At 43.1% G+C, this 24923-nt stretch overlaps 1 protein-coding gene, 1 long non-coding RNA gene and 1 pseudogene across 4 annotated transcripts; 2 read left to right on the top strand and 1 right to left on the bottom strand.

Annotated features, from left to right (window-relative positions):
* Positions 1–324: 324 nt before the first annotated feature.
* Positions 325–7042, top strand: LOC146567605 (uncharacterized; annotated as a pseudogene).
* Positions 7043–16676: 9634 nt separating this feature from the next.
* LOC146567604 (uncharacterized) lies at positions 16677–20825 on the top strand. Its single transcript, XR_014893957.1, has 3 exons — positions 16677–16730; positions 17487–17533; positions 19191–20825. It is a non-coding gene; the product is annotated as an uncharacterized LOC146567604 (long non-coding RNA).
* A 963-nt stretch (positions 20826–21788) lies between these two features.
* On the bottom strand, positions 21789–24626 carry LOC146567603 (CD276 antigen-like). Of its 3 annotated transcripts, XM_085287535.1 has the most exons (8): positions 24492–24626; positions 24288–24399; positions 23831–24151; positions 23427–23690; positions 22990–23277; positions 22745–22846; positions 22627–22675; positions 21790–22327 (listed from the first exon to the last, which is right to left on the bottom strand). In XM_085287535.1, the coding sequence occupies exons 2-8, from the start codon at positions 24379–24381 to the stop codon at positions 22324–22326; spliced, it is 1122 nt and encodes a 373-aa protein (XP_085143661.1). In that variant the 5' UTR covers positions 24382–24399; positions 24492–24626; the 3' UTR covers positions 21790–22323. The 3 variants fall into 3 exon arrangements, with proteins under 3 accessions (XP_085143659.1, XP_085143661.1, XP_085143660.1); XM_085287533.1 differs by lacking the exon at positions 24492–24626 and having other exon boundaries at positions 21789–22327; positions 24288–24367; XM_085287534.1 differs by lacking the exon at positions 21790–22327 and having other exon boundaries at positions 22623–22675; positions 24288–24367; positions 24492–24568.
* Between the last annotated feature and the right edge of the window lie 297 nt (positions 24627–24923).

Raw genomic sequence — 24923 nt, 5'->3', positions numbered from 1 at the left:
GATTTGATGTTGAAGCCTGGATCAACATGTCACTCGTTCATCAAAGCTGGTGAGTGATGATATTGTTTAAGCCTTAAAGGAAAACGGTGAAGCTATTGGAATTTAAAGACATTATTTCACTACAAAGACTGATGAACTGAGTTTTGATGTACTAAATTGGTGCATAATTGGATTGCTAATTGAAACATGCCAACGCCCTCTGTGGAAATGGTTGTTCACTGCAATCAGCAGGTAAATGGATGTCGTGTTTGCGCTTTATGCTATGGACTCTCAGTGTGCTGTGCATCTTTATAATGTTCGAAATAATCCAAGAGGACAATAAAAATGTCGGATATTAAGAGTAAACATGAGGATGACACTCAGATTCAAGCAGAGAAAAGAAGCATCAAATTTACGCCAAAAGGTTTGGATTTGTATATAAAGACATGCCAAGAAAAGCGGAGTTCAATGTGTAAGCAAGCATCTAAGTACATGGGGAAAATTTCCGCTTTAATGACCTCACATGGGAACGTTAAGGAAGTGTCTTCTGAATTTGGGAAGTTTATTAAATGCTATCAAGATGCAAACGCTTTGCAAGAATCCTTTTTAAGTTTGCCACTGCCAGAAGATGAAGTGACAAGGCAAAGCACACATTTTCAGTCGAAGGTGACAGCATTCTCTGTTTTTATGGACAAAGTAAAGGTTTGGTTGCAGGAGGCGGGCGAGCCGTATACTGAACAAAGCAATACTGCTCTTAATGATCAAGCTGTTGAAAGTTTGGATGAAATAAATCCTGAAGACAGTGTCTCTAATATCTCAAGTGTAAAGCCACCTTCGAAAACATTGTCACAGCAAAGTCGAATTTCATCAACATCTTCCGCATGCATTAAAGCTGCGGCTGACAAGGCAGCGCTCATGGAGCGACTCGCTGCATTAAAGAAAAACATTCTATTGAAGCGCAAGAGGAAAAACTGAGAAAAGAAAAGGAGAAATTATCCTTGGAAACAGAGTTGTCAGCAACTAAGGCAAAGCTTCGTGTCTTAAAAATAAACTCAGTTTGTAGCTCTGAGCCTTCTGATGGAATGAACTCTTATTTTGAAAGAGGGCACGTACAAGAAGCGCCTAATTTAAATCCTTGTGCTGATACATTTGTTCCGGCAGAAAGAGATTACTCTGGTATAAATTCTGCATCTGAATCACAAGTAATCATACCTAGACAAAGTCGAAACCAACATCAGGTGGATGAGATGATGGTAAAAGTTGATGCTTCAGCTGGAGAGGATTGTGAGTTGGGCACCTATTAAAAGTGAGGATGTGAAAGGTCTTCAGTCATTCTCTCTTTTTCTTAAAGGATGTTCGAATCTAACACAGCAAGTTGTTTATATGAAGGAGTTGGATTTGCCCTCAAATATGAGAATGATTGTTATGAAACTTCCATACAAATTGAGGGAAAAATGGAGAGTTGTTGCCTATGAACTGCAGGAACAAAATGGTTACAGAGCAGTGTTCACTGATCTGGTTGCCTTCATAATAAAACAGGTGAAAGTAGCATCAGATCCAGTGTTTGGCAACATCCAAGACTCACAATCTGGAAGCAGCTTTAAAGCTTCAAGTTCCACCAAGCAAAGAAAAAAGGGAAGTAGTTTTGCCACTAATGTCAGTACAGTGCCAGGAGTCAAGACTCAATCAACTGGAAGCAGAACAAACTCCATTGTTCTGCATAGTTGTGTCATGAATCGCTGTGTGGCAGGCAGACAAGCAGGAGTGGTGGACCCAAAATGCAGAACTCAGACACGGAAGTGAAACTTAAAGCGCAGCTTTATTGCTGGGAAAAACCTCGTACAAACTAAACTCACCAAAAGACAAACTAAAGTCTGAACAGAGGAACCAAACACTGGAAAAGAAATACTAAACTAGAGCAGGAGACTAAACACTAGGAACATAGAAGCGGCACACACAGCTAGTTGAGGGTACGACGCGGCACCGACACAGAGAAACACAGGGCTTAAATACACAGACGGCAGTAATCAAAGGATGAGAGACAGGAGGGGAACACACCTTGGAGAAATCACAGCTGACGAGACAGGGGAAACGTAACCTGAGCACACTCACATAAGACACAGACCTTCACAATAAAACAGGAAACTCAGACACGGGGAACCAGACAAGACGCTGAACTGAACAGACAGATTCACAAACAGACGGGGTGAGACCATAGACAGACAGAGATACAGACGCAGACTCAGAGGCGGACCGAAGAGAACTCAAACAATAATAATCATCATAATTATAAACTAGAAAATGATAATAATAAACTTAAAGCGCTGGGTCACCGACCCAGGACCATGACAAGTTGTTTGTTTTGTTCACACAGCAATCATTTACTAGAGAATTGTAAGCAGTTTAAAGCTAAAATGCATCGGGATAGGTTGACTTTTATCAAGGAAAGGGGAATTTGTTTTGGTTGTTTAAAAGTTGGTCACACAAGCAAAGACTGTAGGAGTCGTTTGGATTGCAAAGTGTGTCACCAAAAGCACCCAGGGGTTCTTCAAATAGAGCAAAAAGATCCAGGTGTACCCTCAGAACAAACTCAACAGATGACAAGCTCTGATGTCCACTTTTCAACTGCAACCACTCAGACATGTGGGCATATTGGGGCTGGTCATGAAGTTAATGTAGTTTTTCCTATAGTTCCAGTTGAAGTTAAGAGCCAAAAGAGCAATAAAATTGTGCAAACCTATGCGTTTTTGGATCCTGGAAGTTCAGGTACATTCTGTACAGAACCCTGGCAAAAAGACTGAATCTTAAAGGTAAAAAGACCAATATCCTTTTGAGAACAATGAGTCAAAATAGGATTGTTAGTGCACAAGTTCTGTCTGGTTTGGAAGCAAATGATTTCATGGCGTTGCCAGATGTGTTGACTCAAAAGACCATGTCAATTTCTACAGTCAATATTCCCCAGCAAGGCGACATCGATCAGTGGCCTCATCTTAAACCTGTTAAACTTCACAACATTGATGCAGAGGTGGAGCTACTGATAGGGACTGATGCTTCCAATGTTTTAGAGCCATGGAAGGTGATAAACAGTGTGGAGGGTGGACCTTATGCTGCAAAAACAAAAGTTGGCTGGGTCATAAATGGTCCCCTGCGCACTGGAAGTAACAGTGGAAATAAAAACAACTGCACTGCTGTAACAGCCAATAGGATTTCTGTTGAGCGTCTTGAAGAAATGTTGATTAAACAGTACAATCGTGATTTTTATGAAAGATCCTCAGAGGAGCAGACTGAAATGTCCAGAGAGGATCTGTGTTTCATGGATATTGTTAGTAGTTCAATAAAGCTTATTGGAAATCATTATCACATTGATTTGCCTTTCAGGAGAGAAGGTCCCAGCTTGCCAAATAACCTCTGTGTCGCGGAGCAGCGTCTCCAGAGTCTCCAGAGTCTCAGACGGAGATTTGAAAAGGATGCTCATTATAAGGATGAATACACTGAATGTGTAAACAACATGCTTGAACAAGGATATGCCGAGCTTGTGTCTGCAGATGAGTTGCACAAAGATGATGGAAAGCAGATCAACTTCCAGTTGAGAGAGCACTGGGTTTACAGTCAGTGTTGGGAAGGTTACTTTTAAAATGTATTCCATTACAGAATACAGATTGCATGCCCCAAAATGTATTCTGTAACGTATTCCGTTACGTTACTCAATGACAGTAACGTATTCTGAATACTTTGGATTACTTAATATATTATCATGCTTTTTACAACAACGTGAATGTACTATTGCTGTGTGATTTATTACTGTTACTGAAGGTCCGCGACTCCGAACTGTAGTAAAGGGACCTCTGACTAATACGGCGGGGTCCCTGTCGGCTCATAGCCGAAAAATAGCTTTACTTTGTTGTGTGGGTCAACTTTTCTTGCGAGAGACAGAGAGAGGCATTGAAAGGCTGCTCCAACGGAACTTGTTGTTTCGGAGGAAAACACGAACACAGCGTACAGTCGAGTCTTAATAGCTTACTTACAACTGGGCTCGTCAGGCACTCTTCTTGGCTGCAGTGGTTATTATTATATTTACATGCTTCCAGCTCCCGTTTTTCCTCGATGACAACTCGTACCTTTCCACTCGCCTTTTTCTCCCTCCTCGCGCTCACAGACACATAACGTGTATGGCAGTCCATTCTCCCTGCAACACGGACTACACTGCCCATGATGCTACATTCTTTAGAGCTATGCTTGTAGCATTCTGCCTGTTAGCTTAGCACAACAACAACAACAACGAAAAGGCGCTCTCTCACCCAGGAAACACACAGTCGCAGAGAGAGAGAGAGCGTCGCCCTGTAACCATGGCAACCGTAACGCTGCCGCCTGGAACAACAGAACGTAGTTGTCAAACAAAACCCAAACAGTCCGGACCCGCAACAATATGAAACAGGAAAGTACCGCAGTGTAATCCATTTATTTCAACAAAGTAACTGTATTCTGAATACCACCTTTTTAAATGGTAACTGTAACGGAATACAGTTACTCATATTTTGTATTTTAAATACGTAACGGCGGTACATGTATTCCGTTACTCCCCAACACTGTTTACAGTGGTGCATAGAAACAGACAAGTTCCAGTTCAGAACCTCCCTGCAGGACCGTCCAACAACCAGAAGGGGCATTTTGTCTGTGGTCAGCTCACTGTATGATCCTTTGGGAATCTTGTCTCCCTTCAGTATGCCAGCTAAACTGTTGCTACAAGAGCTTTGCCAAGAAAATTTGAAGTGGGGTGAAGTTATTCCCCACTCTCTTTCCCAGCGGTGGTGTGATTGGCTGGAGGATCTCCAGCTGATTTTAAAGTTCAAAGTGGAATGTTGCATTAAACCAAGTTGCTTTGGAAGACCAAATAAGGCACAACTTCATAATTTTTCTGATGCAAGTCAAGATGGTTATGGAACAGTGTCATATTTAAAGTTGGAAAAGAATAACATCACGCATGTTGCTTTTATCCTGGGAAAGGCTAGAGTTGCTCCTCTCAAGCAAACTACAATTCCCAGGCTGGAATTAACGGCTGCAGTTCTTGCAGTTCGAGTGAATATGCTGAGTGAACGACTCAGAGGGATTGGTGTTTCCTCCAGATTATACAAGAGATCTTGTGCTTTTTAGGCAGGAGTGTATAGCACTACACTATTTTTTTTGTTTTGTTTTCAAATTGATTACATTGTAATGTGAAAAAGTTACTTGTGACAATGTTCCTCCATGATGGAGTCCAAAGAAAGCAATCTACAATTTATTTGTCTGTTAAGACTGTGTGTAATGTACAGTCACATTGCATCTATTACACATATGCTACAGGGTATTGGCAAACCGTGCCTTTTATGCACAGTAGTGCCTACTAGGTAGGAACTAACATCCAGGTGTATATAAATTCTAACCCTGCCTCGTTCTGGGCTGCATGATGAGGTTTGTATAGGCATCTGGACTTTTACAATATCTACAGCCTTCTTAGTCTCTTAAAGTTATCAAAATTAGGCTATTGTGTGTTACTTTGAATTACAATTGCCAGAAGATATACAGACTAAGGCATTGTGTTAAACATGGTGAAGTAAGAAAGAAAGATCCCATCCTCACTAAGGTGTTATTTCTTATAGTATCATTGCCACTTCAATGATTAAAAAAAAAGGTACATAAACTCTCCCATGCTAGAAGTCAGGAAAAGAGATAAAGAGATCAAGCCAACTGTCACGGATGCTCTCCAGCTCATGGCAAGATGTCATCTGAGACATTGGTACAAAATTATTATTATAGCATAAATATACTGCGCAGGACTCTCAAGATGCCTCTGGTAGAGGACCCGAGCTTGAAGGATAAAGACCACCATATGACACAGTAACTTTAATAGATATTCAAGCAACAGGCTTTTATTTCTAGGGTAATAACTGCTTGAGTTACTGCTGCTGTGCCCGTGTATGGATGCAGCAGCTCTTTCCCTTTAGAGGCAACATATTGCTGCACAGATTTAGAAAACAAGAACACTGACCAAAACGTGTAACAGAGTCATTTTTCTCATCATGGTAACAGCAGAAAAATGTATTACTCACCTCCTTTCGAAATCGTAGGTATTAAAAGAACTATAACAATCACCACATACAAGGCAGCAATGATGATATGCATCACTGGACTGCAAGGAAGGAAACACAGTTGATTTTGAGTATTCTGGGTAAGTCTTCTTCAGACATCAAAGTCCCATAGTTCCTGCAGTCAAAGGCATTTTGTTTTGTGCACAAAGTCATGTTGGAACACGAAGACTTGGAGATAAGATCATGAAGGATCTTCCCCGCCCATCTTGTAGTTTTATTAAATTTTCTTTTTAGCAGAAGAAAAGGTTGAATGGATACACATATCATAACATGTGCCATCTAAAGACACTTTAGACTCAAATCTTCCAGATTTTGCAACTTTACTCCACAGCCAATTAATGCCTTTAACATTTAACACATCACTTCAAAGACAGCATTTCAACAAAATCCGTATCCCATTACTGTAACTTATATATATTTCACTTTTCACCTTTCAAATTCTTTCAGATGTATAACAGTAAATAACAACATAAACTGACTGACTACATGTCATGGTCTGGGTGGTTTTCCACAGCATCAGCTCCTCCCCACTGGGTGGAGTCTTCGTTGTTCCTCACCTGATGGCAATCGGACCAGCAGTATTTATGACCGGCGCACTCAACTGGTCTTCGCCAGATTATCTGCCAACTTTAGTCAGTTCTCGGCCTCACGTCCATTCCTTGGTGACTCATCAGATGTATTAACCGTATCTCTGTTTTTCTCGTCAGCCGCGACAACCCACCTACCAAGCTCTCCTGGAAACCAGTTTGCTGCCGCCGGTAATCCCTCTCCGTGTCGGAGCTGCCATTCTTTCCTGCCTGCCTCCCTGCATTGCATGCAGTACCCACCTGGACCTCTCCTGCCTCCCCCCTCCACGCAACCCTCACCTGCAAGTTTTGCCCTGGCCCGCCACAGTTTCCCCTGCCCAGTACCTGCACTCAGTTATCCCTGCCGTCTAGTTATCATCACAGTATCTTCTCTCGCCTCAGACATCTAGTTTATGTTCATTGATTCTAGTCTGCACTTTCTGTTAGCCTTTGAGCATTGTAAAATAAATATCTCTTTTCGTTACACCTCACCCCTGGCCTCCGGTTTTGAATCTGCACTTGAGTCCCTTCCATTTCCACGGGCCACTGCGCCTGACAGTATAATCTGGCCAGTGTATGGACTCAGCGGATCAAATCCGGACCGCCGTCTCAAAACAGGGCGCCATTCTTGGCACTCACGAGGACGCGCTCCAGTTTCTCCTGGCGAAGGTTAACTCACTCACCGACGAGCAGGAGAAGATGCAGTCCGCGGTTCAGACCCTTCAGTCGGCCACTGCCCCGGAACCCGAACCCGTTCCCGGTACGTCGGCATCGGTATCCGCGCCGCCGCCGCTTCAGCCCGCTGCGGGTCCTGAGCCCCTGCAGACGCCGATGTTCCGCGATGCCGCCTCCCCGGAGCCGGAACCTTTTTCTGGCGGCCGGGGGGGATGTAGCGGTTTCCTCCTTCAGTGCGAGCTAGCGTTCGGGCGCTCACCCCGCTCGTTTGTTTCTGAAACCGTGCGGATTTCTTATTTAGTCGGGAAACTGCGCGATCGCGCCCTTACATGGGCAGAGGCTTATCTAGCTAGACATCCGTTACCGACTTGTCATTATGACGACTTTCTGAGTGAGTTTAAGAAGACTTTCGCTCACCCGACCTCTGAACGCAGTTCGGCGCGGAAGCTGTTGCATCTTCGTCAGGGACGGCGGAGCGTTGCGGACTTCCTGATCGATTTCCGCATCGCCGCCGCCGAGGCGGGCTGGTCTGATCGGGCTCTACACGGGGTGTATTTGCACTCCCTCAACGATGAGATGAAGGACCACCTGGCCTCCCGGGACGAGCCCGCTAATTTTGAGGAGCTGGTTTCCCTCACACTTCGCATTGACAGCAGGTTGCGGGAGCGAGAGTGGGAGAGGGACTACAGCTCCCGTCGGTCCTTGCGGCGGGCATCTCCGGTCGTTTCTCTCCCGCCACCGCTTCCGGTTCAGCCGTCCGCTCCCTTTGCTGGCACGGGGGGTGGTGAACCGGAACCGGAACCCATGCAGATCGGGCGTTACCAGCTGACGGTGGAAGAGAGAGAGAGGCGTCGCCGTTCACACTCTTGCTTTTATTGTGGCTCCGGTGAGCATTTGATTTCTTCCTGCCCTAAGAAGGGAAAAGAGACCGCCCGCCGGTAGATCCGGGGGTACGGGTGGGCGGTACCAGGGTTAACGCCAAGCCCCGATTTTTGCTTTCTGTGACACTCTTACTCGGTCAGGGAGCCCACGTCTCATCAGCGCTGGTTGATTCAGGGGCCGAGCAGAGTTTGATTGACAGGGGATTTGCTGAACAGCTTCAGATCCCTCTTTTTGAGTTAAATCCGTCTATTCCAGTTAGGGCATTAAACGATCAGGTCTTTTCTTACATCACTCATCGCACTGCACCTGTTACCTTGATTACTTCCGGCAACCACAGAGAAACACTGATCTTTTACACCTCACAATCCCCTGACACGCCCATAATTCTAGGTTTCCCATGGCTAAGGCATCATAATCCTCACCTGGATTGGGTGGGACAGAGGGTCGTGAGTTGGAGCCCATATTGTCACGCAAACTGTCTCGTCTCAGCTGCCCCACCAGGGGCCACCGAGCCCTCTAGCAAGGAGAACTGCACCCCTGACCTCTCTGCGGTTCCCCCCGAATATCATGACATATCTGAAGTTTTTAATAAAGATAAGGCACTGTCCCTGCCACCCCATCGCCCTTACGATTGTGCCATTACCTTGTTTTCCGGCTCCACGTTACCTTCCAGCCGCCTCTACAACTTGTCACGCCCTGAACGGGCTGCCATGGAAAAATACATCAGAGACTCACTGGCAGCTGGACTCATCAGACCATCAACTTCCCCTGTGGGAGCTGGCTTCTTCTTCGTGGGTAAGAAAGATGGCACACTCCGCCCATGCATTGACTTTCGGCCCCTTAATGACATCACGGTTAAAAACAAATACCCATTACCACTCATCAGCTCCGCTTTTGAGCCCCTCCATGGGGCCACCATTTTTACCAAACTGGATCTCAGGAACGCATATCACCTAGTCAGAATCAGGGAGGGGGATGAGTGGAAAACTGCGTTTAACACACACTTAGGACATTTCGAGTATCTAGTCATGCCATTTGGCCTCACTAACGCACCTGCAGTTTTTCAAACCCTAGTGAATGATGTCCTTAGGGATTTTCTGGATCGTTTTGTCTTCGTTTACCTCGACGACATCCTGATTTTTTCCAAGGACCTCAAGGAACACAGAGTCCATGTCCGGGCCGTACTCCAGCGGTTGTTGGAGAACAAGTTATATGTCAAAGCCGAGAAATGCGAATTCCACTCACCGTCTGTGTCGTTTCTGGGTTACATTCTTGCAGGGGGGCAGGTGAAGACAGATCCGGCTAAAGTGAAGGCAGTAGCGGAATGGCCACTGCCAACCTCCCGAAAACACTTACAAGGGTTTTTGGGCTTCGCGAACTTCTACCGCCGCTTCATCAGGAATTACAGTCAAGTAGCCGCTCCCCTAACTCGTCTAACTTCCTCTAAGCTACCTTACCATTGGAGTCCAGAGGCCGACGCCGCCTTCTCCCGGTTGAAAGAACTGTTTACCTCTGCGCCGGTCTTAATCCATCCCGATCATAGTAAACCTTTTGTCGTGGAAGTAGACGCGTCAGGCGTTGGGGTCGGGGCGGTGTTGTCCCAGCGTTCAGGTTCATCTGCTAAGCTTCAGCCCTGCGCCTTTTTCTCCCGCCGCCTCTCACCTGCGGAGAGGAATTATGACGTTGGAGACAGGGAGTTGCTTGCTGTAAAGCTAGCGCTGGAGGAATGGCGGCATTTACTTGAGGGAGCAGAGCATCCATTCACTATTTGGACTGACCATAAGAACTTAACCTATTTACGCACAGCCAAAAGGCTCAACTCGCGCCAAGCTCGATGGTCCCTATTCTTTACTCGATTTAACTTTTCCATCTCTTACCAACCAGGCACCCGCAACACCAAGCCGGATGCTCTGTCCCGCCAGTTCGACCCTGTGTGTGACCCGTCTGATGCACCCACCATCTTGCCGGCAGGAGTCAGGATCGGTTCTGTCGCCTGGGACGTGGAGGAGGACATCCGCCGTGCGCTGGAGACTGAGCCAGACCCCGGCACGGGCCCTCTGAACCGACGCTATGTCCCCACCATGGCTCGCCCTAAGGTGATCGATTGGGTCCACAAGGGCAAATTTTCTTGCCATCCGGGTGGGGGGAGAACAGGCTCACTCCTTAAAAGGTATTTCTGGTGGGAGACTATTGATAAAGACGTCAAAGAATATGTAGCTGCCTGTCCTGTCTGCGCACGTAACAAATCGAGCTCACTACGCCCAGCTGGACTTTTACGACCCCTCACTATACCTCATCGCCCCTGGTCTCACATTGCGTTGGATTTTGTCACTGGCCTTCCCGTCTCCTCAGGTAAAACCACGATTCTCACTGTGGTGGATAGATTCTCCAAAGCTGCACACTTCATTGCCCTAAACAAACTCCCCACTGCAACGGAGGCAGCCAAGATTATGACTGAGCAGGTCTTCAGACTCCACGGCATACCTTGCGAGATCGTGTCAGATAGGGGCCCTCAGTTCATTTCGCGAGTGTGGAGGGCATTCTGCACCGCTCTCGGGGCTAAACCCTGCTTGAGCTCAGGATTTCATCCACAGACAAATGGGCAAGCCGAACGGCTCAACCAGGAACTGGAGGCCACCCTCCGTTGTGTCGCTGCCTCCAACCCCGCCTCATGGTCCTCGTTGCTGCCATGGGCAGAATACGCTCACAATTCGCTTACGTCTTCTGCTACTGGCCTCTCGCCTTTCGAGGCCTCCATAGGTTACCAGCCGCCTCTCTTCCCCGACCAGGAGGCCGACCTCGAGGTTCCCTCGGTCCAACACCATCTCCGACGTTGTCAGCGGGCGTGGAGGTTGACCCGTCGGTCGTTGTGCCGGTCCGTTGCTCGCCAGTGCCTGTACGCGGACCGTCGCCGCAGGGCAGCCCCTGCCTACTCCCCTGGGCAGAAAGTGTGGTTGTCTGCTAAGGACGTTCCCCTCAAGGTGGCATCCCGTAAGCTGGCCCCGCGTTTCATTGGACCCTTCGAGGTGGAGCGGGTCCTCAGCCCTTCTGCGCTGCGGTTGAAGCTGCCTTCCTCGCTGCGCATTCACCCGACCTTCCACGTCTCCCAGGTCAAGCCGGTGGTCGTGAGTCCGTTGTGCCCTCCTTCCGCTCCCCCTCCTCCCACCCGGCTCGTGGATGGGCATCCTGCCTTCGCGGTCCGGCGCATTCTGGACGTCCGTCGGCGGGGACGGGTCCGGCAGTTCTTGGTGGACTGGGAGGGTTATGGGCCTGAGGAGCGGTCCTGGGTGTCTCGTTCCTTGATTTTGGATCCTGCTTTGCTTTCTGCTTTTTACGGGGCTCGACGCGGGCCGCGGGTGGCTCGGTCGCCGGGGGTCGACCCTTGATGGGGGGGTAGTGTCATGGTCTGGGTGGTTTTCCATAGCATCAGCTCCTCCCCACTGGGTGGAGTCTTCGTTGTTCCTCACCTGATGGCAATCGGACCAGCAGTATTTATGACCGGCGCACTCAACTGGTCTTCGCCAGATTATCTGCCAACTTTAGTCAGTTCTCGGCCTCACGTCCATTCCTTGGTGACTCATCAGATGTATTAACCGTATCTCTGTTTTTCTCGTCAGCCGCGACAACCCACCTACCAAGCTCTCCTGGAAACCAGTTTGCTGCCGCCGGTAATCCCTCTCCGTGTCGGAGCTGCCATTCTTTCCTGCCTGCCTCCCTGCATTGCATGCAGTACCCACCTGGACCTCTCCTGCCTCCCCCCTCCACGCAACCCTCACCTGCAAGTTTTGCCCTGGCCCGCCACAGTTTCCCCTGCCCAGTACCTGCACTCAGTTATCCCTGCCGTCTAGTTATCATCACAGTATCTTCTCTCGCCTCAGACATCTAGTTTATGTTCATTGATTCTAGTCTGCACTTTCTGTTAGCCTTTGAGCATTGTAAAATAAATATCTCTTTTCGTTACACCTCACCCCTGGCCTCCGGTTTTGAATCTGCACTTGAGTCCCTTCCATTTCCACGGGCCACTGCGCCTGACACTACACTGGTCAAGATTTACAGTGATACAGGAACATCTGAGGTCGTTAGCACTGTTGCTTCACAGCAAGAACGTCCTGGGTTCAACCCCACCATCAGTGAAGTTTGCATGGCCTACCCATGTTAAAATTTGTAATGATGGTGCAGTTATTAGCAATGTGATCTTGGGCCTTTCTGCATGATTCTACATGTTCTCTCTGTGCATGTGTGAGTTTGATCCTCATGTATCGATTCTTATGTAATATTTAATGTATAAACACACAGGAAGTGAAAAGAGACAAGTAAAAACTAAATATTCCCCACAGCATGCTAAGGCTGCAGCATAACTCCTCTCTGTCCATCTGTCAGTGTATGTGTTGTAGTGATGTTTATTTCCCTTTTTCTCCAAAGGTGACTCCTCCTGGTTCCTCGACTACTCTGCCAGGCACTCACCTGTCAGCAGAATACAAGCTTTAGTTCACATTGTAATACAGATATTCAGTAAATCAACATATAAACACCATCTGTGTAAAGATTTATGCTTCTAAAGTGAAACAGTGAAACATTAAAGCACTATTAATAAATAAATATTGTGCTTTTAGGTTCTTCTTTTGCGTCTGGTTCAGTGAATTTTGGTTGGAGCGTGGTGAAACTTGATGTTTGGAATAGGTGATAGCTCTGCCTGCTAACAAGCCATTATCTATAGTGTTACATGAAGTCTGGAGAGTTCGGGTGTTTTTAGCGGACTTTTGTGTATTTACATAACTGCTCTTTTAATCATTGCTTGTTTTCGCTGTGTTTGGTGGTTGTAGAAATGGGTTAAATGTGCATTTAGCTGAGATTCTAAGGTTTCTGTGGATGCTACATAGGCTGATATTTGCATAAAAGGCTTGAGGCCTTTCTCTCTGTATAATCATAGAGGGTCACATACCTCTTGAGCCCCAGTGCCCCTGTATGAGGGGCAATGGGGCTTAAGCTGTGTGTGGAAAATTTAACAATAACCTGCAACACACCCAGTGAGCTTGATGCAATCTGACTCACTGGCTACATCATGTGGCAAAAAGTTGTTACTGCAGGTAAATGTTTTACAGTCACATGATGTAATCTCTATGAGTGCTGTCTGAGTTCAAAAGTAAGTAAACTATTATAACTATTATACAACACTGGTTGGTCATTGTTACAGGGACCATGATGGGGACAACTGTTTTAAATATTATCTGGTCGTGGACTGAAGTGAAGGAGCAGTAGCTCAGAAACTGAAACAGGAGTTTTAGTGTTTAGTTAAGCCTCTAAACTCAATTACAAACATTTCAAAACTATGTTAGCTCCTATCATACAGTGTCCTCTCGAGCAGAGCACCTGTTTGCAATGCTTTTGGGAAACCAGTTCCCAAACCCCCTCTCTGTAAAATCAGTATTGCAGTTCAATAAAAAACGTTTGTTTTGTTCATTAGTACCAAGAAGAGAACCTCCTGCATGTTGCTTTAAACTCCAGATCAGCAGGTGGAGCCAAATCAGCTCTGAACTGGTGGAACAACCTCCAATAAATCCAAAGTTCACCTGGAGAATTCTTACCTGTAGAGCAATTGAGCTGTTAGTGTCTGTTTATCTGCAGAGGCGAGAAAAGCTGTTTGTGCTCTTTGCTCATAGAGTTTTTCTCAGTTTGTGCCCTGGCCTACTCTAAAGGTGACAATCAGCAATTAATTCTACACCCAGGTCAAAAATGTGTATAAGAAAATTGGCATAATATAATATTATTTATAAACATACCTGTTCAGCTGTCCAGTGATTAATTACATAAGTACATGGAGGCAGGGACTCAGAACAGTCATATTCCTCAGGATGAGCTGTTCTAGTTGGGCCTCTTGTCAGCTTTCTCTCCGACACTATAAGCAATCGAGGTTTTTTTTTCCTGGAAAGTTCATTTAATCTTGATGAACAAGTGTTTTTTGTAGTTAAATTTGGCTTCTATCACCTGCGCCAAATCTCTAAAACTAAGCATTATGTACCGCACAAGGATCTCGAAAAACGTATCCATGCTTTTGTGACTTCCAGATTATTATGTCCAATCTGTCCCTCTTCACAGATTACAGCTTGTTCAAAATGCTGCAGCTCGCCTCCCAACTGGAACTGGAAAGTTTGCTTCTATCACTCCAGTTCTAGCTGACTTATATTGGATACCCATCAAATATCGTATTGATTTTAAAATCTTGTTGCTTACTTTTAAAATCATAAATAACATTGCACTGAGCTATCTCACTGACCTTCTCAGCCTGTACACTCCAAGTCGAGCACTAAGATCATCAGGTTAGTTACTCTTGGCGCAACCTAGGTCTCAGCTGAGGACCCGAGGCCATTGTGCTTTTGTCTCAGCTGCACCTAACCTCACAAACAACCTTCCTGCGACTATTTGTGCCTTGAACTCAAGTCAATCTTTCAAATCATGGTTGAATACTTACCTATTTAATCTGGCATTCCTGACTAGCTAGTGCCATCATCTCATCTATTTTAATCTTATTATTGTGTATTTTTTAGTTTCTTAGCTGATATCTTATATGTATTAATTGACCCTATCTCATAATTGAGGTCTGATACCTACTTTATTTAGCCCACACTTCTGGTGTGTTAAGGCCCTAACACTAACAGAGCCTTAACACTTTAACAGAGTGGGAGTGTCACCACAGGGCTTAAATCTGGGACTCTCCACCATTTGAACCTAGAACTGAAGAAACTTCATTTCGCCTCAGCTGTCTCAGATCAACTCCACATACAAAATATGAGAACAAGGGACAGTGTTTCTGTATATATTCATTAAAACATTTTGAATCTTTCAAGCAGGCTGAAACGCTACATCTGTATTTTCCTTTTTCTTTTATTTGCTTGTTTTTGTAAGTACAAAACAATACTAGGTAGAGCAATACTGGTTCATGCAAATTTATTGAGCTATATTGTTTATTTCTTGTGCTTCTTGGGACCCTGTTTTGGTTACTGATCAAAGGGTGTGGTGAGCTTTGACTGTTTGTTGCTAGTAGGTTTTTCTCTGGTTCAATCTGGGACCCTGAGACAAAAATAAAACTGTTATATGAACACCGTCTGTTACAGATTGATAAATTAAAAATATAATTTTATTGTTAGCATAAGCTGTTAGTTGCTACTTTAATTAGGTCCATGCCCAAATTTATTGATGTGTTGCTTAATTGCCCTGTGGGGATAAATAACGTTTTCTGATTCTGCTTTCACAGAAGTGTCATCAATGACCATATAGTGTATATGCTGGGACTGGAGAGGACCAGCACACCGGTGTGAAAAGAGCTTTGTGTAAAGACAGCGAGTTAATAAAGTTTTAATCCAAATAGTGTCAGATTGAGAGCAAGAACCCTTTTTATTGTTTGAGTACAGACAGCAACACAGAACATCTGAATAGAACCTCTTCAAGATACCGATTTAAACTTAAAAAAACACTGAAATCCTATTCATGCAATGATCACTGGAGATGCTCCATCAGTCCTCCTGTCAGTCACCTGCTTCACTCTTCCCTCATTCATGTTGCTTTGAGTGAACATGAACCATCACATTTTTATTATCTCAATAAAAACCGCAGCTGGTAGTTAAAATCATGCAGTTTGTAGGTGAAAGTGTAAAATATCCCAGTCATATCGATAACTGGGACGAGGTCACCTTCAGTTCCATCAATCAAACATGAAGCCGATTAGCTTCCTTTCACATTATTGTAATGCATAAAACATTGACGTTGCCGGGCGACACTTGGGTTCCCACTGCAGAAGATCCTTTTTTCTTCAGCTCCCTTTGATTTACACTTACATATCAAACTTTTTTCTTTTTAGTTATAAAGGTTTGGAATCTTTAGTTGGATGAATCAGAGGGACGTTTGGTGTATTAACAGCTCACAGGAGACTTTGGTTCTTTAAATCCATGAAGTTCAACTTCTCTGTTAACTGAAATTGAGGGGAAAACGCATTACAACGATTAGAATTCATCTTTATTGTTTGAATTTCCAGATTGAAGAGGCTTTTGAACTCTGAGATTTACTGAGCTATTGGTTTCACCACTGTCTGACACTGTCATGCATCTTTTAGATCCATGAGATCAATACAAATATACAAATTATTCCAGTAGTTCAGACAGAACCTAGTTTTACCTCTTTTCCTTTTGCAGTACAGCAAACCCCTGCAGTAATTACTATAATAGGCATGGATGCATTTTCCAAATTAAAAAACAAGGTGTAGAAACAGTAACAAAGGGGGCCCAAGTTTGTCGTAGGCTCCAGTATTTGAGTAAATTACATTTCACCGTTTGTCAGCAGGACTAAGAAGAGAACCTTTTTCTTCCTGCTTGTTGCTTTAAACTCCAGACCAGCAGGTGGAGCCAAATCAGCTCTGAACTGGTGGAACAACCTCCAATCAAACCAAAGTTGTTCACCTGGAGAATTCTTGGTGGAGAACCGAGTTGGTAATGTCTGTTTATCTGCAGAGGTGAGAAAAGCGGTTTGTGCTCTTTGATTAATGAGCCAAAAATTGTTAAAGCTTCTTCAGAGTTTTTCTCAGTTTGTGCCCTGGCCTCCTCTAAAGGTGAGGAGAGCCTTTGTAGTTTTGTCATAGATAGTTATTTTTATACATTTGAAAACTTGCTGTGATTGTTGATTGTGGTTGTTTTTTTTCCTGGAGTAATCTGGAAAAGCAGCAGAAACCATCAGAACTAGGTATTATTATTGTGTGAGGGTGTTTTCTATTATTTGTTTCAATTATTTGAATGTTTTAACCAAACTGTACATAAGTGGTATTTCTGTGATTGTGAGAGTACGGTCTCAGAGCCTTTGTGACTTTTAGTTTGCTGAATGCTCTTGCAGCTTTCACTAAGACCTGATCTGTTGCTATTGTGATGAAAAATAAGTTGAACTTTGTACAGAAGTGATTCCTGCAGGGAGGGATCAGGATGACCTCCTTTAAAGCCACTCCCAGACCCAAAAGCTTGGCTCTTGGGTTCAGATGGATTTGGACCTGCTGGACTGAGGGGCATTAATTAGCATTCAGTTTAATTTTCAGATCATATTATCTGCCTCAACTGGCATTTGTGGATGCACAAAATGTATCTGCAGAGTTTTGTTGGATGTCCATCCCAACAGTCAAATTTGCATGAAGCTCAGGGGTTTCAAACATAAGTCATTACTCCAATCCGGCCCGCTGGTTGGTTAATCGGTGCTGGTAATTCCAATGTGTTTAATCTCACAGGTGATTGGTGATAGGAAGAGGAGACTTGAATGGATTCTTCACAAAAGGTAAAAAAAAATCTGTCTTTTGTTAATGTTATTGTGTGTATCTGTTGAACATCTGTTGTTGTTAGACAGCTGTTCAAAACCTGTAACTTATTCAATAAAAGCAAAAGAATATTTGTAAATTAAAAAAGGTCAAGCACAATGCATATCTTATTCACATTCTTCATAAACTGCATTTAAATTACATTTAAAGGTGCAGCAAGTATTTCTTTTGTTGCAATTACATAACAGCAGAATGTTTTGCTCATAAATATGTGTATAATTTTCATCTTCCAACAAACTGATGCGTTCTCATAAACGTAGAATTGGGCACTGGTTTGTGGAAGCTACTATATTATCTTCCCTCTGTACTCTATATGTGACAATTAAATATTTTTTGATATTTTAAATTTTATTTTACTCAGTCACCCCAGAGTAACTTCAAATGTTCTGCCTGGCGTTTATTTAGTGGGCGCATGCTATCAGATCACCGTTTACTTGATAATGCCAGTGGAACATCCACTATTTACTGTGGATGAGGCAAAACTTTGAATGGATTTTATTTAGAGGGAGTCAGTGAGGCTCACTCCTGTGACCGCTATGCTGAGGTGAGGGTCAGATGCATAATCTGAGCTTGCAAAGAAACGGACAGAATATTCTCAACAACTCGACTCCCTATTGCTGTCACATGTCAGAGGTGAGCTTCACTGACTATCAGACTCCTTTTACAAAGATTTACATCCTCCTCCAGAGTAAATACAGACAGACACCAGGTGATGTAAACGTCAGACTGACATGACAGCCTACACTCGCTACAGATAGAGATGTTTGTCCTACAGCAGCCGTGATAGGTAGCACTATGAACTTAAAGTAGGAGGGATAAGAAGACAGAATTTAGTTGACTGCAGTCTGCTGCTGACATGTAGCAGTGAGATTTTAAACTCTGTACTTTAAGTGACATTTTCATCAAACTTAAGATTAAATTGTTTTTTAAATGAACCTTTTGACACAGGTAACCCACAGTGACTATTCCAAAAGTAAAGTGGGAGAAATTGAAATCGATAAACCTAATAAATATTTATTATTTGTGTCTGAGGGTGGCCGGTGGTGGTTAGCACAATCGCCTAACATCAAAAAGATCCTTGGGTTCAAATCCACTGGAATGAAATCTTCATGTTCTTCCCTTGTGTATATGGGTTCTCTCCGGGTACTCTGGCCTCCTTAAATGAAAATTGTAAACTGGCTGTAGGTGTGAATGGCTGTTTTTCTCTCTGTGTTCGCTCTGCAATTGATTGGTGTACTGGACTGGTGTCCAGTGTGTACCTCCCATCTCAACCAGGGTCACCTGGGATAGGTTTCAACCTAACTGCTACCCTGAATTAGATAAACAAAAGAAAATATATGAATTGATGTACCTGAGCAGAGTCTTATATAGATGCTAGTAACTCTGCACAGTGTAGTTTGATAACTCTGGTATCAAACTGCATTAACTTCATCCACATCATAGGTTACCCTTTTTCCTTTACTGGTAAATAAATGGTAAATGGCCTGCATTTGTGTAGCGCTTTTATAGTCCCTAAGGACCCCAAAGCACTTCACACTACATTCAGTCATTCACCCATTCACACACACATTCACACACTTTACTGCATCTCATTGGTTTGTTTCTCTGTCACTACAGGAACAAAGAAGCAACAACCGAAAGAGACCTCGGCACTCTTCCGATGATGACAATGCTAACCTCACACAAGCAAAGAGAGAGAAATCATTCACTTGTGGTCTTTGTGCAAAGAGCTTTATCACAAGGAGGCAGCTCGGGAGACACCAATGTTTCCACAATAAGAAAAGATGCTTCTCTTGTGTTGACTGTGGAAAATCTTTTACTACAAAGAGTAACTTGACGAGGCATAAGCTCATCCACACTGGGGTTAAACCATTCAGCTGTGACCAGTGTGGAAAGTCTTTTACTTCGCAAAGTGCCTTAAAATCACACCAACTCATCCATGCAGGAATTAAACCATTCATCTGTGATGAGTGTGGAAAGTGTTTTACTCACCAAAGGAACTTAAAATCACATCAACTTATCCATGCTGGAGTTAAACCATTCATCTGTGATGAGTGTGGAAAGTGTTTTACTCGGCAAAGTGCCTTAAAATCACACCAACTCATCCATGCTGGAGTTAAACCATTCATCTGTGGTGAATGTGGAAAGTGTTTTACTCACCAAAGGAACTTAAAATCACACCAACTTATTCATGCTGGAGTTAAACCATTCATCTGTGCTGAGTGTGGAAAGTGTTTTACTCACCAAAGGAACTTAAAATCACACCAACTCATCCATGCTGGAATTAAACCATTCATGTGTGGTAACTGTGGGAAGTCTTTTACTGTGAAGGGTCACTTGAAACAACATCAGCTCATCCACAGTAAAGCAAAACCTTAAAGTTGTGACTAGAAATGCACCAGTTCTACGTTTGGCTGGTATATCAGTCTGATCCAAATGAGTCAACAAGTTGGATCAGATATTGGTGCAAATCTATTGCTGTTCACTGACTTCAGTTATGTTTTGTGTAACACTTGTTTAGAAGATTTTACTGCGGTCACAGCACCATGAAGTATTGCTACCAACTCAGTTACTATCGTTTCGCTTCAGGTGTTTCAGGTCAACTTGACGAACAAAATATGAGAACAAGGGACAGAGTTCCTGTATGCGTTCGTTAAAACATTTTTGAAGCTTTCAAGCAGATTGAAACGGTACCTCTGTATTTTTACTTTGTTTGTTATTTTGTAAGTAAAAAGCAATACTTGGTAGATTAATAGTGGTTCATGCAAATTTATTGAGCTATTGTTTATTTCTTGTGCTTCTTGGGACTCTGGTTTGGTTGCTGGTCACATAGGTGTGGTGAGCGTTGACTGTTTGTTGCTGGTAGATTTTTCTCTGGTGTTCATTTAACATAAAACTGTTGCATAAACACTGTCTGTTGATGCTACAAACTGCCAAATTAACACTATCATTTTATTGTAAGCATAAGCTGCTAGTTGCTACATTGAGGTCCATGCCCCAGTTTATTGGTGTGTTGTTGCCATAAAATTCAAAATGTTCTTTTTTCTTATAATTGTACATTTTTATCAGTTTTTGTTTTCAACATTTTATCACGTGTAAAACATGTCTTTATAAGCTTTTAAATCATTGCATCCTGTTTGTAACTATCTTCGTGTCCATTTTTGTTTTTACATATTTACTCTTTATTCGGGGCATTGGACAGTGAAAATGGGAGTCTAATTGCCCAAAACCCAAATAAAACATTTTTTGCAGTGTAAAGGTTGTGCAGTCCTGATCAAACTGAATTAATGTTTTAGTCAAATGGGTTTAAAACACAGAATTGAACTTCATCTTTAGCTCATTTTCCAAAGTTCCCTCACTGCTTAGAAAAACAATTTGAATTTTATCATGTACGCTGAAGTTGAACGATTCAGCTGGGACCAGTGTGGAAGGTCTTTTGCTCAACAGTTCACTCCATTCAAAATCATTTATGTACAGCATAATACTCAGATTTTAGTGCTCTAATGGGACCATGATAATCAGCTCCATTAACACTTGTACTTGACCTGAATTCTGTCAGGTCAAGTACACATGTAAGATGAAACACCATAAAACCAACTACACTGGGGTTAAATGGCACCTCTATGAGCTGCATGGTCAACGATGTCACAGAAGTGTCATCACTGACCATATAGTGTATATGCTGGGACTGGAGAGGACCAGCAGACCGGTGTGAAAACAGCTGTGTGTAAAGACAGCGACTTAATAAAGTTTTAATCCAAATATTAGTGTCACATGGAGAGCAAAGACCCTTGTTATTGCTTGATTACAGAAGGAGAAACAGGACATCAACACAGAGCCCAGATCACTGGAGATGCTCCATCAGTCCTCCTGTCAGTCACCTGCTTCACTCTTCACTCATTCATGTTGCTTTGAGAGAAAAATTTGGTCCAGCCATTTAATTGTGTATTGTAGGGTCTACCTTACAAAAAAAAAAAAAAAAAAAAAAAAGCACCTTGAGGCGACTATTGTTTCTTGGCACTGTAAAAATAAAATTGAATCTTGATCTTCAAGGCTTATCCGTATCAGTAGGCCTCAGCTGATGTGGTGTTTATAGAGCTTGTGTTTATGATCACTATGGACCAAATGTTGGACATAGCTGAAAAGTTAAGCACATATAGAATTTCCTTTGGTAATGACTGAGGTGATGTAGATGGTTACAAAATCTTTGGTACCCGTAGTAGTCTGTCATAATTTTGTAGTCCCATAGAAATCTTTCCAGCATGCAGATAGCAATGCTCTTATCTTAGAAACCCAAACACAGATGTAAATAGATAAATAAACTAAATACAAAAATATTTTAAAAAGTCAAAAACCTGATTGTCCATCACATTTTTATTATGACAAAACCTGCAGCTAGTAGTTAAAATCATGCAGTTTGTAGGTGAAAGTGTAAAATATCTCAGTCATAGTGGTAACTGGGACGAGGTCACCTTCAGTTCCATCAATCAAATGTGAAGCCGAATAGCTTCCTTTCACATTATTTTACTGCATAAAACATTCATGTGCCTGGCTGACAGTTGGCTTCCCACTGCAGAAGATCATTTTTTTCCTTCATCTTGCTGTGGTTTACTCTTACATATCAAACCTTTCTTAAAATTCAGTTATTAAGTTATGCAATCTTTAGTTGGATGAATCACAGGGAAGTTTAGTCTATTAACAGCTCACAGGAGACTTTGCTTCTTTAAATCCATGAAGTTCAACTTCTCTGTTAACTGAAATTGAGGTAAAAGCATTACAACAATTAGAATTCATCTTTATTGTTTGAATTTCCATTTGTCAGACTGAAGGAGTTTTTGAACTCTTATTCTGGAACTTTTTACTGAAATGATTTTGGCTAAGCTGAATTCATCAAAGTAAGATCTCAAGTAGGGAATTCTTATTTGACTTATCTGGCTCTAGGGAATATTTAGATTCATGTGTGAGAAAACTGGTCCTAACTCCATGATAAAAATGTTCTCCAATATGATAACTAATAGCACGGTGTGCATTTTTATTCACAATATTTACTTACATGTTGGGTTCACCACTCTCTGACGCTGTCATGCTGTTTTCTTGCTGACCTGAGACATGTTTTGGATCCATAAGATTGATACAAATATTTCAGTAGTACAGGCAGAATGTACTTTTACCTCTTTTCCTTTTGCAGTACAGCACCAGGCAGACTGACGATAGGATGCATACGAGTACTACCACCCCTGCAGTAATTGCTATAATAGTCATGTGTGTATTTCCTGAAACAGTAAAAGAATCTGATTTTTAAATTTCTCCTGGATGCCTTAATATGTTTATTTTGTTTGTATGTCAAAGAGATTTTAAAAGTTTTGAATGATTCTTGCTTTTGTGGATTAGAAGGATGCAACATAAATTCCTTTACCTTGACTTATTCGAATAATGGTGTAATTAATCAGCATCTCCTCAACATTACTAATCTCACATGTGTATATTCCCTCCTTCTCTGAAGATAAGCCCAGTAATGTGAGGCTTCCCAACTCTGATACAGCCTTCACATGCTGCTTCCACTCCTTTGAGACTGTGTAGTTGGAACCAGACCCAGTCTTTTCCAAAATTGCACGATTAAGGAATCTCCAAATGAGGCTTGTTGGAGAAGTGTTAAAGCTGGGGCAGGGGATTGTGGTTTCAGTGAAGCTGCCAGTAACTGAAGCTGAAACAAGAAGGTTGAGCATATGCCAGGTATAGATGAACAGCCTACACATGAAGTGCTTCTGTGTAAATCTAATGCATGTGTTTCAGTATTCAACAATAAGCAGCTTTCAACCTCATTTCCTAGCTCATATGTGAGGTCATACTCACGTAGCTGCCTCAGACTGGCTCTCCTCCTGTTCCTCTGAGTGCTCACAGTGCAGCTGTAGACTCGATCACTTTCATTGAATGAAGCTATCAAAGAACCATTGATGTTGTAGAGCTGCTGCTTGGTCTGCTCGACTGTTGTTGTATTCTTGAAGGTCACCTTGGATGGAGGTCTGGTTGACCAGGTGAGCTCAGGTTTAGGGTAGATGCCCTCTGAGCTGCAGGTGATCCTGTTTCCTGCATGCTGAATGCTGACTTTGACTGGGGCTGAAAAATACAGAGTAAACCTGTGGCTTTTCAACATAACACTACAACTGCTACATATATTAGAGGTTGGTATAAATCTTTTGAAATATCGAGCACTTAAAAGAAAAGGAAAATCCTCCAAAACCTCAGATTTTTCATACTGTGCACTTTAAGGTTGATAAATGAATCCTTTTCTGTATTAATGGTGCTGATGTAGCAGCTGTATCTGCCCTCGTCCTGAACCTGCACCCCTGTCAGTTGGAGTGAGGCGTTTCCTTTGGAGAGCTGGTCCTGGAACAGCGACGTCCTGCTTCTGAATTGTTGGTCCTGGGTTCTGAGCTGGTCTTTGTTGCCATAGTACAAGTATACAAGAGGGTGTCCCTCTGACAAGTGCATCCAGTGGATGTATACTCCTCTAGTGTTTCCCTGGAAAGTGCACGGTAAGATGCACGTTGTCATGAAAACACAGGAAACTTCAGTATCTGAAACATCAGATAAAGACTGTTAATGACTGATGAAGTTTTGCACATAAAATATTTTGCAGTAACATGAAGGGAAATATTAAAGTGAGCCATTTCTCAGTCTGACTCAGCTGGTGCTAGTGAATGCTTCACTCACCTCCTCTGGAAATGGTCAGAATCCACAGAAACATGACAATCACCAGACACATGGTACTGGTAATCATGGTAATCCTGATCCTGTAACATGTCATTTCACATGGAGCACTGGACTGCAGAGAGATTTGTTTGTATTTTAGAAATGTAGCTTTCCCTAAGGGGAACAGGCTTTTATGATTAATGTTACCAAAAGTATCCAATTTACCTGCACAACTTCATGATGGAACCTGCTGAAACAGACATGAGACAAAAGGAAGTCCAAAGGCAGGTAACAGCCCTGTGAACACCTGCACCTGGTATCAATTCAGCCATGTGGGCTTAATTAGAGAGAAGATGGAAACAGGGCAACATGAGGGAGAGAGAGAGAGAGAGAGGTAGAGGTAGAACTTGGAGCATGAGAATAAATTCTAACCAGTGCACACAGTTAATCCACATAATCCACACACATAATCCAAATGTAATATTCACTGTGTTGTGGTGATTACAGCTGGTTAGAGTTACTTTTTAAGTACCTTCATGGCTAGTATCAGTTTAGCTGTACAAATGTACAGCTGTACAAATGTACAGCTAAACTGATACTAAAATGAAGGACAGTAGGTAAACTCAGATTTTAAAAACAAATAAACTGCAAATCCAG

Source organism: Mchenga conophoros, linkage group LG9 (assembly GCF_057382185.1).
Source record: "Mchenga conophoros isolate Kocher_MC1m ecotype Shallow Benthic linkage group LG9, M_conophoros_male_GT1.1, whole genome shotgun sequence".
Classification (NCBI taxonomy): domain Eukaryota; kingdom Metazoa; phylum Chordata; class Actinopteri; order Cichliformes; family Cichlidae; genus Mchenga; species Mchenga conophoros.
The sequence above is the reverse complement of the archived record's forward strand: the minus strand, read 5'-3'. Positions and strand labels throughout refer to the sequence as shown.

Coding starts and splice junctions, on each gene's coding strand:
- LOC146567603 (XM_085287534.1), bottom strand. CDS start 24,529: ATGTCTGTTTCAGCAGGTTCCATCATGAAGTTGTGCAG. Junction 24,152..24,287: donor TCTGACCATTTCCAGAGGAG/GTGAGTGAAGCA, acceptor CTGATGTTTCAG/ATACTGAAGTTTCCTGTGTT. Junction 22,676..22,744: donor GTACTGCAAAAGGAAAAGAG/GTAAAAGTACAT, acceptor AACATGTCTCAG/GTCAGCAAGAAAACAGCATG.